The 12,366-nt window shown below is 37.0% G+C and overlaps 1 protein-coding gene across 4 annotated transcripts in view; it reads left to right on the top strand.

Annotated features, from left to right (window-relative positions):
• The window catches only part of diaph2 (diaphanous-related formin 2), a 734,120-nt gene that overhangs the window by 250,472 nt on the left and 471,282 nt on the right, over positions 1-12,366 (top strand). For all 4 annotated transcript variants that reach the window (XM_043704499.1, XM_043704498.1, XM_043704500.1 and 1 more), the window contains 2 exons: positions 7,761-7,835; positions 10,585-10,654. In XM_043704499.1, coding sequence (XP_043560434.1) covers positions 7,761-7,835; positions 10,585-10,654 — 145 coding nt within the window. The remainder of the gene's footprint in view (positions 1-7,760; positions 7,836-10,584; positions 10,655-12,366) is intronic.

Raw genomic sequence — 12,366 nt, 5'->3', positions numbered from 1 at the left:
ACAGGATCACAGAATTCCTACAATGCAAATAGACACTATTTGGCCCATCAAGTCTACACTGACCCTCAGAAGAACATCCAACCCACCCCATTCATGACACCACCCCCCAAATGACCTCACCCCTGCATTTCCTATGACTAATTTACCTAGCCTGCAAATCCTTGGCCGCTATGGGACAATTTAGCATGGTCAATCCATCTATGCACATCTTTGGACTGTGGGAAGAACCTGGATCTTATGGCAGAAACCCATGCAGACACAGGGAGAATGTGCAAAGTTCAAAGCTCTTGATCCAACAGTGCCTTGACTTCGAAATTCTTTTCCTTGTTCTCAATCCCTTGATGGTGTTGTGTCTCACTATCTATGCAATCTTTTCAAGCCAGCACCCTTCTGGGATATCTGCATTCATATTGGCACAGCCAAATATAATTGGTGGTCATGCCTTCAGCTGTTTAGGTCTGAAATTTTCTTCCCCAAACCTTTTACAGATCCCTATCTATCTTTGGTTCTTAGAGGAACCTTTTAATGAGCTTATTTTATCAAGCTATTGGCCTTCTGCTCTTACTTTTCTTTCATATTTCGGTGCCCAATTTTGCATAATAGCAGCCCTGCAATGTTCCCTCTCAGCCACCCCAAAGTTGAACACATGCTGTTTATCATGCCAAAGCCATACCAATGCATATACATGGAGCATGGAGGTCTGCGCATCAGCTGGAGAAATGAGAGGGAATGAAGCATCTTTGAATACTTTAGTGCATGAAAAAAAAGTTACTATTTTATATGTTTACTGTTAAGTAAATAATTTGGGCAAGTTGTCTAATAGACTTAAGCAGAATATCCCAACCTTATTTAAGTCCCAATTCCTGTGATGTTAAATTGTATGAATACCCTGCAACATGACATAAAAATATTCAGCTCCTTTCAATGATATGTATCTAAGCTTTCAGATTTTCAAAATCCAAGGAACCAAAAACAAAAATCAGATGAAACTTCTCTGCTGAGCAAGTTGTAAAAACATGAAACTCTAAGGATTAAAAAGCAGTAGTAGGTGACTCTGCCCCATCAGTCTTGAATCCACTTGGGCAAATCCACTTGTGGTGATGACCAACCAGACAGAAGTCACCCTCATGATAAAAATGAAAGGTTCATACTGGCGGCTTCACACATTCTATCATATTTGCCACAAGCTCTAGAGATCACTGGATAAATGTCAGTTTACCTTAGGGCACCTTCACCATGCAGATGGTCAAACATAATGACTCACTGTATTTGCTTGCATTATTTCTTAAAGTTATTATGCGGGACAGGGATGAAAAACAGCTACAGCAATTGAAGTGGGCCTCCAGTTGCCAGTCTGTCAACCTGCTATGGCAGCAAAACCCTAGCTGGAGTTCTTCGTTGGCTGGCAATGCATTACCATTGCCAAAACAAACATTATTTCCAAATCTTGTTTCTCAGGAGTTTGCATATGTTGACAGTTCAAATTATCTCCTATTACCAGTACCGTCGTCCTGCTGACAAGGATCATAGCCTGACTTGGATGTCTCTGTTTCAATGTCTTTTCTGAAATGAACGGTGATACTGGAACTAGAAATCCTGTTGGTATAAGCCTCATAAACTAAGAGCTGGATTAGATGCTAAGAATAATTTCTTGCGTTCTTTCAGAAAGCATTATATGTCACCACCATATCTTCATTGTTCCCCAGAAAGTAATGATAACTCTGTATAGTCACACTGTTACCTGATTGTGGTTGGTTTTAATGGGCCAGATAAGCTTGGTAGTAGTGTAATTTTACATTACTAAGGTTGTTAATTGGCTTTTAAGATAGCACCAGACTATATAGTCAGATAAAATATGTAAAAATTAGCCATTTATCTTATTGCTTCTTGGACTGCATTGTCTGGAGTAATTCTAAGCCACATGGATAAACAACTGTGTTTCATCTTTGATTTCAGCGAGGTGTGTTTATCAGCTTTGGTACTTCTGGGCTAATGAAGCAAAAAACATGTTTTGTGCTTCTAATTGCTACCCAGTCCTTTTCTTAAAAAGTCAAGTGTGCATTTGAAAGGACTTATTTGGATTTAGCCGTGATCTTCCAGCAGTTAAATGACCTGTTGTGTAACATCCATGTTCATTCATTTAAAGAATAGTCACTTGAATAAGGCCTTTTACCGGTGAAACACATGCCTAATATTAACTTAAAATTTGGCAGAAACAGGTTTTCAGAAAATCCTGAAATGTGAGGCAAAATCATAAGTTTTAAACTCTTAGAAAGATAAATTCTAATTCAGACACTCAGCAACCTGCTTTTTTGTAACTGTCGACTTGAGTGAAATTTACTTAATGATCCTTCTGTTGTAATCACTTGGTAATACTGGCAGAACCAAACACCTAATCAGACGTTTTGGCTTTCCTTGAAATTTCAACCGCAATTCTTCACATTCACAGAGATGGACTGAGATTTTGGGATAATAAAAGAAAGTCTTGGTGTCTCATCAAAACTTAGTTGAGACTGACAAAGAAACGACTTCTGTCTCTACATGTACAGCATTGTGTAGAAATCCAAAATTGCTGGTCATGTTTTTATATTTCCCTGAAGGCTGTGCTGTTGAAGCCTCTACTGATTTAAATCAATTAAAAATCACTAAACTGATAATCTCTTAGTTTTATGTAACTATCCTTGAGAAAGTTTCACTATATTAAAATGAGATACAAATGGGTTTGTGATGGTTTACTGTTCAAAAGTCTCTCTCGCCCTGAAAACACTCATTCCTGGAATTCCATATATCCCTATTAAGAAATAAAGATTCATAAATTTTCAAAACACTTATTTCTAAGATTGTGATATTTAAACCTCTGCCATAATCCTTTGTAATTGTTTCAATTAGTGCACTTTGCTTCCTGCTTTGCTGTCTGAATATACTTTCTTGTCATTGGCTGTTACCTTATTTGGTGATATCCCTTGCTGAAAATGTGTTGCTGGAAAAGCGCAGCAGGGCTTATGCCCGAAATGTCGATTCTCCTGTTCCCTGGATGCTGCCTGACCTGCGCTTTTCCAGCAACACATTTTCAGCTCTGATCTCCAGCATCTGCAGACCTCACTTTCTCCTCAAAGATATCCCTTGCTGGACAGCTGGAGAACCTTTAGTCTTGGAGCCAAATTCAAATTCATGTGACATAATGGGGAATTCACATGAGAGGTAGATTGCTAAATATTTGTGTTCAGTGTATTTGTAGATCACAGGTAAGCTCTATCTCTTTGCTGACTGTAAAATACAGGGCGTCGTGGTATAGCATTATAACTGCAATATTTGTAGGTACTATTATTGAAGTTCAGAAGAAATAGTCGTGCCCACAATGTCCAGCTGCTTAATTGTGTCACGCAGACTGAAAGGCTAAAAATTCATTTGTGTAGCACCACCACCTCAAAACCAAGCTGTGTAAAACGAGTTGATTCTTTGGGGCAGATAATGCAGCTAGCTTTAACTTGTATGACTATCATAGGTTTCTTCAATGGTATTAATTAGGAAAACTATGCATGGATTAGCAGGCAGTCTTGTCTGCATGGCATATTAACATCATCTTTGTAGCATGACTTTTCAGTGATGCAGCATGAATTGTTTTATAACCCAATGGGTTAAGACAATTGTCTGAGCTCAGAGTATGCCTTAATTGTAATTGGGATATTAAAATTGGTTTTGTAATTTGCTTTGGTTTCTTCAATATTTTCTAATTCATGTAATTTGCTTTATGATTGGACTCTGGTGTATGGCTTCAATTGAGCTGCAGCTTCATTGCAAAACTTGTACTTTAATGGATTTTCAGTTGAAGCATTAACAAGTTATGTTTGGTAGTGCAAGTTTATTGAAAACTGCAGACTAATGAAGACACAAATTAGACCAAAATAAACAATTTCTGTTTCTTTCAAAAATGAAAAATGTCTGATATTTCATTATTTTAAAAACTATTATTGTGTTTGTTCATTTCATTAAAAAATGTCACTTGTTCTTGGCATACCTTTTTAAAGCATAATTCTATTTGGACTATTCATATTTTTTAATGCAGGCCATTGTTTGCAAATTGAACAGTGTAAATACCTTATTTAAAGTTACATCTGCATGTTGAATTCATTTCTGGCTTTCATATTGGGCAAGATGGTGATAATGGCTAGTATGTTCTTGTGCTGCAGAAAGTGAGGGAGGAGGCAGGAAGGCTTGCAAATGTGATGGGCTCAGTACCATTACCTTTCTGCCTCTTGCACAAACCTCAGGGCAGGGAAGACTCCTGGTTGATCTTATCATCCAACCTCCACTTAAAATCCTTAATTAGTCAATTAATGACTGCACAAGGCTCTTTACCATCTTGGCTGAAATATTTTCCGTCTTTGGTGAGTCTGCTGACACACAGCCCTGCATCACAGGTAAAAATGTGGATTGTACATCAGCTCAAGGGATGGGGTTGTCCCTCGATCTATACTAAAGTCTGCATTGTCGAGGGTATGGACATGAGGCAGATGGGTGACTGCTGAGAGCCATTCCTGAGCCATCACTTCTGGTTGCCATAGCTTTGCTGTACCCCTGACTTCCACTACCTGTGTTTCCTATTCCATGAGTTGCTGCTTGATTCTGGGACTCCAGGTGGAGTCATACCAGCATTGCCATACTCACCCAGTGCTGCTGAGTGTTCGAATGACTGGTGTTTGATTGGCCAACATCTCTCAGTGGGTGAGACTATAACTCTCGGGTTCATTTCCTACTGCTATCCTCTTGGAAGTCTGATGGGCAGAAGATAGGGCAAACTTTCTTCCTAAGAATTGTTGTGAATAATCTGCAGCTTTTTCAGGTGACACGTGATTCCACCCACACCCTTCCCACCCCCAAAAAAAACTCTGAAGTTTCTACTCAGTATATTTACGAAAGGAGGATATGACTGTTTACGTGTATTTTTGGAGTGATACAGCACGGAAACAGACCCTTCGGTCCAACTAGTACATGCCGAATATAATCCCAAACTAAATTAATCCCACTTGCCTGTTCATGGCCCATATCCCTCCAAACCTTTCATATTCATGTATCTACCCAAATGTCTTTTAAACATGATAATTGTGCCAACATCCACCACTTCCTCAGGAAGTATATCAATCCCTCTATGTAAAATATTTGTCCCTCAAGTCTTTTTAAATCTTCCACTTCTCACCTTAAAAATGTGCCACCTCGTCTTGACATCCTCTATCCGGGGGAAAAGACACTTACCAACCTTATGTTCTTAAGTGTGGACACTCTTTGTCAAAGTTTACCCTTTACTTGCGTCACTGAGAAGACAAGTTATAGGAAGATCGGTCATGAAGGATATTTCAAATACAAGGAGCGTTTTAATTCTGCTTTAAGAAAACAGATGGCCTCACCAATGCTGCTTGCAGTGATAGCAAAACCTTCCTTTTATATTCTATTCACGTTTGTTTCTCTCATGTATTTAAAGTGATAAATTTAATAACATTTTAATATCCTGGTTTTAAAAATAGCCACATAGAATAAACTACAAAGATACTATGATAAATCTTCATAAATCAATCTTGGGTCTCAGCTGGAGTATTTTGTCAATTTTTGTCCACTGGCTTCAGGGAGGATGTCCAGAGTTTGGTGACGGTGTACAGGAGATTTGCCAGAAAGATGCCAAGAATTGAGGGACTTCAGTTGGATGGACAGGAGAAGCTGGGATTGTTAATTTTAGGATGGCATTATCTAAAAACGATGTTTCAAATCATGAGTGCTTTAGGTCGAATAAATGGGGAGGAACTGGTTCCATTTGAAGGCTGGGCTAGTAACCAAAATGCACAGGTTTAAGATGACTGGGGTTTGATTAGTATTCTGTTACTCAGCACGTCATTATGATTTAGAATATACTGATTGTGGTGGAAACAGCGAGTGGTAACTTTCCAAAGGGAATTTGAAAAATAAATGTTTGCTCGGCTTTGAAGGAAGTGTGCTCGGCTTTGAGGGAAGAGTGAAGGAAATCAGACTAATTGTGTGTCTCGTGCAGAAACCTGAAACGGACAAAATGGTCTGAATAACTTGCTTTGATTTCCATTACTTTCCTATGGTTTGACTGCTAATTTGAAGATACTTTGATATTCATAAAATAAAATTATGTTTGGATTTCAATATTGATATACTGCACATATTGTCTTTGCCAATGTTTGTATAACATCCAACTGTACAGTATAAAAAAGCCTAAAGTTTGTGGTAGGAATAGTAAGAGTGTTTAGAGGCCTTATTCTGCCACTGAAACCAATAAGAACATATTCCCATCACTCTAATTTTGTTAAATGTTCATAATTAGGGGTGTTGTTGAGGGGATGAATGGGTGTTTGGAATTTGGCAGGGTGGGGCACCATTGCATGAGACTGGCGGTGTCAGTATGACTGATTGGGGAGTTACTATTATGTAGGCAGTATTATCTAAGGATAGAGCAGGTTTTAATGCATTTGATCGTTGCTGGCTCAACATTAGGTAAATATGTTAGAATCATCCAGCATCTCTGAATCTAACTCGGAGATAGGACTTCTTCAGAGGGAAGTGGAAACTCCATCCAGTACTGGACACTGGGTTATTGTGCTTCAGAACTTTCATTTTTGTGGGCATGTCGCGTTGTCAGTGTGCTGGGAATTCTGAGAAGGCCTGATATATACCTATCAAGAATTGTACTTGTACTGGGAGGGTTAACTTGCAACTACAGGTGGCATAAATTTGCTTTGTAATCCTCCAAGTGCAGGAAATTCAGAAGTGAACTGATTGGTGTTTATAATGTTAAAATTATTTGATATGGAGAAACTATTTAATTTGTTTGGGACATAATTAGAGTTAGGCCAATTCAGGAGGAAAATCCAGCACATTACTTTTTAAGTCCCCTTGGCTTCCTATAGGTTACTGACTTCCCATTCAGTCGCACTGATAATCATACACATCTAAATTTGCCCTGTTCAGTACTTTCTTTTCTTTTATCTTTAGAGTTTATATTTGAAATTGTAAATAATTTTATATGCTGACATAGTTCAGTGAAGCATCTGTTGATAGTTTGGCTATCAGAATTGGATGTCCTGTTTTGTCTCAAAAACACAATTTACTGTGATAAAACTTCATTGGACTAACGGTATGGCCAAATGCAAAAATGAATATTTTATTTCATCAGGAGCACAGTTGTTTATCTTTTCATATGAGGAAAAGTCTTAACCACAATTTTATTAGTTTACAGGGATTTTATATGTTAACAATAACTTTGGATTTAGCTAATTCTTTTTTAATTTGATAGAATAAAACAGGAAATGATTGGATGGAAACAACTCATTTGAAAGACTAGGGAAAAAAATGAAAGAACCGAGAGAGTGGTCCAGTCAAATTCTCAAGAAAAATAGTCTAAGATCATTTATTTGTTAGTTTCTCAAAACTGCAACATGTAATTTACAAAATAAAATGTGGAACAAAGAAATTTTCAGAATTCATCAATATAATTATCTTTCTCTTTCGATGTAGTCAGAACCACCTTTATGTCATGCCTCTTAAAAGTTTGGCCGAATTGCATACATTTCTTTTTAGCAGTTGAGGCAATTACCAACTCTGCCAATGAAGTATGAACATTTGCAATTGTAAAATTTTCCAACATATCTGTTATGGATCATTGATTCTGTTTTGTCACAATCTTCCACTTTCATGTTTTTTTTTAAGTAGTATGAATGTAATTTATGCATGTATTTGTTTTTCAGCTGGGTTAATAACTTTGGTCATGAAGGACTTGGTCTCATGCTTGATGCTTTGGAGAAACTATTGGACAAAAAACAGTAAGTCAGAATTAGTTATTTTAATTTAAAGACACAAGATGATGTGGAGAAGAGTTGGTGACGAAATAAAAACCCAAGGTGTTTAAAAAACGTTGTGATATAATACTCAGATGATATTCTGACCAGTTATTCAACCTCCTCCACATATGGTAACAATACACAATTGAGTACTCCTTCCAAAATGGTGGATTTCTTTCCCAATTTATTTCAAACTTCATATTCTTCCCTCTATTCTTGCATGTTTGGGGATGCTTGAGTATAGATCCAATGTTGCCATCTGTTTTCTGCTGCTTCTCTCCGGCTTTTCTCATGTGAGATACTAGAGGAAATTAAGTTTCCTTTCCAACCTCCACTAATGCTGTTTCAAAGTTTGTTTTCTTTCTTTCTCTTGTTTTTCTGTCTGTCTCTCTCACATTCACACATGTGCAAGGAAACATATTCGGGTTTTACTGAAGACAATTATGGATGACAAACATAATAAATTAAAAATTTGCTGATTTTATAAGGTTTCATGGGAAAAGGACTTGGAAATCTTGAAACATACTTTACCTTGGCAGTGCTGTGTTCTTTTGTGATACTGAGGCTTCTTGCTTCACTTCCAGATTCCCACTCAATCTCTCCATTTTGGCTGGAGCGCACCAAGGCATTTAAATGTTTTAGTAATGAAGTCTCCAGGTTTTATGTGTGATGCACTCTGTGTTGCAAGTCATTCTGCACAATTCACCTCAGAACCATAATGAATATTAATTACTCTTATCCTGATGAGTGTGTAAGATTTTTGGGCACACTTTAATTGAGACCTAAACCAATTACAGTTAAGTACAATTTGGAAAAAGTAATTAAAGTTTGTCCTACTTGGTTACAAGACCCAAACGTGATACAAGTTTGTCATGATAAGTACATGCTTGATAAAAATACATAATTTTTAAAAAAGGCTTCCAGCCTCTCCACGGGATATCAGTTTACAACCCTGGTTCGTCTGGACTCAACTCTCCTGTTCTATTGACTAAAGTTCTTTTTTGTTTTTGATCTTCCTCTGCCTTGTTGGATTAATTCCTGTGGAAGATTCTTCAATTTATTGTGTGTTTCCAGATGGGGTAGCCCAAGTAATTATACTTTTGGGTGAGGAGGGATGAGCTGGCTCCTCTTTATTCACCTACTGACCTCAGTTGGTTGTGACAAGATTAATTTTAAAATGCTCCTTTCCTTTGTGAGCACATTTCTCTCAGACTGAATGAATTTATGCTTAAGAAGGAGACAGTTTAACCAAACTTTACTTTAAAGAGTGCGTTCCTTCCTTCGTGACTAAATGTGAGAAGAAGTTGTAACACAATGCATACAAATTACAAATGAAAATGAGTAAAGAAAAAAAAAGAAATACGATCAACGTCTAGGTTGTTTTTGAAGAGTAGAAGGTAGAATGATGTGTCCATTAAATTAAGAGAACCCTAGTGTTGATGTTAGTATTTGAACAATTGATTTCAAGGTTCTTTTCTTTGCAGATTAGCTGAAATTCTTTTGGTCACATTTCCTTTTCAGTTGTAGCTGGTTTGCTGACTGCTTCCAGTACACAGAGCAAGAAGATGTCTTTTGACCTTTTAGCATGAATCAACATTTCAGGGGTTCACAGGGAATCTTTTAGCTGTCAGTGAATTCCGTTCTTAGAAGTAGGATTGTCTCGCATGCTTGGGTTGCAGGTAATTGAAAATAAGCACATCTAGTTCAAAAATAAAAAATATCCTTAAGCAACTCAGGAGTTCTAATCTGATGTTATGACATTCCCCAGTTCTTACAAGCCACTACACTCTCTGCATGATCAGAGGCACCTTGAAGTCAATTTATTAATGCATGAACAGTTCATAGTTAATTTTGGATTGGCTAGTTAGTTGGCTTAATTACTGTTTGGTATCTTTAAAAGCAAAGGTCATCCTGCACCACTTCTTCCTGTCACCTCATGAAGTTAAATACTTTTTTTTTGAAATATGATTAACCCTTTTATAACAGCTTGCCCCCCTTAGCTTATCAGTTCCATAGATGTTTACCAAGATAAGGTTCAACCAAGTCACAATTGATTTGTCTGCTTAGAGTATATACTGGCAGGGATTAGCTATCATTGCAAATGTTCAATTTGAATTTTCTCCAAAAAAATTCAATGTTCTTAAATTATAACAACCATTTGTGTCTGCACAATAATTACTGATTCCTGAGGCAAATTTAAATGTAAATATCCTACAATCTAATATCTATAGTCGAGTTTTGTATTTTAAGCTTTAAAAATTGCTGGTCTTTGTTTCTCAAATAAAAAAGTTTTTACTCATTCTCATGTGCATTTGCTTAGGTTACGTTAGCCTGAGCCATAAAATAACAATAAAACCACAAATCAAAGCCTTTACTCTTGACCCGGCCATGTGGCTTCTTCATTATGGAAACTCTTTTACAACAAACTATGATTGAACAAAACATAATTTTATTCCTCATCTGTTTTACTGAAGTCAAAATTCTTAATTATTGAAGAATAACAAAATGCTACAGATGTGTATTCTAACTTTGGCCTTGAGTCCATTTGTGTTAATCCTTGGACAATTGACAAGTAATATTTAGCAGGATGGTTCTGTGTGAATATTTTGCGTTAACCATCCAAAATATAAAACAAATTTCTAGTTCAAAACATGTTTTTCATTCAAGTTTTAATAAAGTATGACAACTCTTTGAAGAAAGTGTATCTATTCATACATTTCTTATATTCCAGACAAGAAATGATTGACAAGAAAAACCAACATAAGCTTATCCAATGTTTAAAAGCATTTATGAACAACAAGGTAAGGCATTCGTTTTCATTAAAATAACATGTATTTTGTTTAAAAATTCAGAATTTTCCCTATAATCACATTCATGGTCAATTACTATTCCCAAACAAAAAGTGCTACATATCTAATATAGAAATTCACTTCCATGAGTTATGTATCTGTAAGAGCTTATTTATGAAAATCTAATGCTAATCAACATTTAGTTAATTTTTAGGTTTGATATTTGAATTTTGGATTATGTGAAATGTTACATTGTGCACTATTCATCTTCTAACTTTAAGTTTACACAATGTAAAATCCATACTAAACTAGCTACTACAATTGTGAACATCTGACTGAATTTTGTACATAGCACGAGATATGCATGTTGCAAGGTCAACACTTTCATAGTGCACATTAAAGAAAAATGTTTCCCAGTGTTGTTTGAAAATTAAATTGTGAAACTGAATGATTTACCTTGGACAATGACAGATTGAAGATGGGCTAAAGCAGTGATTTGAAGTAGCAGAGAGTATAGGGCACATTAAGAATGTATAACGAATATTGCGTAAATTGGGATAAGTTTCGGGGGTGTTGAAAGCTAATGTTTTTAAGTTGATTCAGTAGGTTACAAAGCCTATGTAGCTTGACAAGAATTTGCAAGATAGCTTTGTGATTTTGTATATGGAGGAGAAGCACATCATAGTTTTCGAGATCAAGTGGAGCAAATGCATGGGAAAAATGCTTAACAATCAGTACAAAAATTATTGAGCAGTGTTGGAGAGAGAGAGGTTTCACAAGTAAATGCATTCTTTCTCATGCATTGAACTACATATTATTGCATTTAACCTGATGATGTTGATGGGATTTGAGCATCAGTGCATCTAAATACAGGTTGCTCTTACCTAATGTCAAGGTTGCATTCCTGAAAATCCCACCTTTATGTGGGATTTCCCTCAGGAATAAATATTGAAATTGGAATTAGGGTCTGTTGGTCTGTCCCTGTAAATGGAAGTACAGTACTTTAAAAATCTAATTCCTATACTGGTTAGTAAAGTAACTGTTCATAAATAAAAGACAATAAAAGACAATAAAATTTGTGAATCATGTGTACTGATCTAATGTGCGTTTACCTTTAAATGGAATTCCAGTACATTTATCTCCAAGTACGTTTAGTTTTTCTACTGTTACTTAAGTTTTAAAAAATGAAGATACATATAACATTCTATTTAAAGTAGCTCCTGTAGTGGATCCTCTGAGAATAGAGCTGGGGGTCTGCTACCTTGTTTTGAGGAGTGTACCTAGGGGATTGTGGTGTGGGGGTGTCTTCTGAGTGTATTTTTTATTCCTGGCTACATTTCTGAATGGGGCTGAAAATGTGTTGCTGGAAAAGCGCAGCAGGTCAGGCAGCATCCAAGGAACAGGAGAATCGACGTTTCAGGCATAAGCCCTTCTTCAGGAATGAGGAAAGTGTGTCCAGCAGGCTAAGATAAAAGGTAGGGAGGAGGGACTTGGGAGTGGGGCGTTGGAAATGCGATAGGTGGAAGGAGGTCAAGGTGAGGGTGGGGGCGAAGAGATCAGGAAGAAGATTGCAGGTTAGGAAGGCGGTGCTGAGTTCAAGGGATTTGACTGAGACAAGGTGGGGGGAGGGGAAATGAGGAAACTGGAGAAATCTGAGTTCATCCCTTGTGGTTGGAGGGTTCCTAGGCGGAAGATGAGGCGCTCTTCCTCCAACCGTCGTGTTG

This window comes from Chiloscyllium plagiosum, chromosome 15 (assembly GCF_004010195.1).
Source record: "Chiloscyllium plagiosum isolate BGI_BamShark_2017 chromosome 15, ASM401019v2, whole genome shotgun sequence".
Classification (NCBI taxonomy): Eukaryota; Metazoa; Chordata; class Chondrichthyes; order Orectolobiformes; family Hemiscylliidae; genus Chiloscyllium; species Chiloscyllium plagiosum.
Note: the sequence above shows the minus strand (reverse complement) of the source record. Positions and strands in the feature narration are given on the sequence as shown.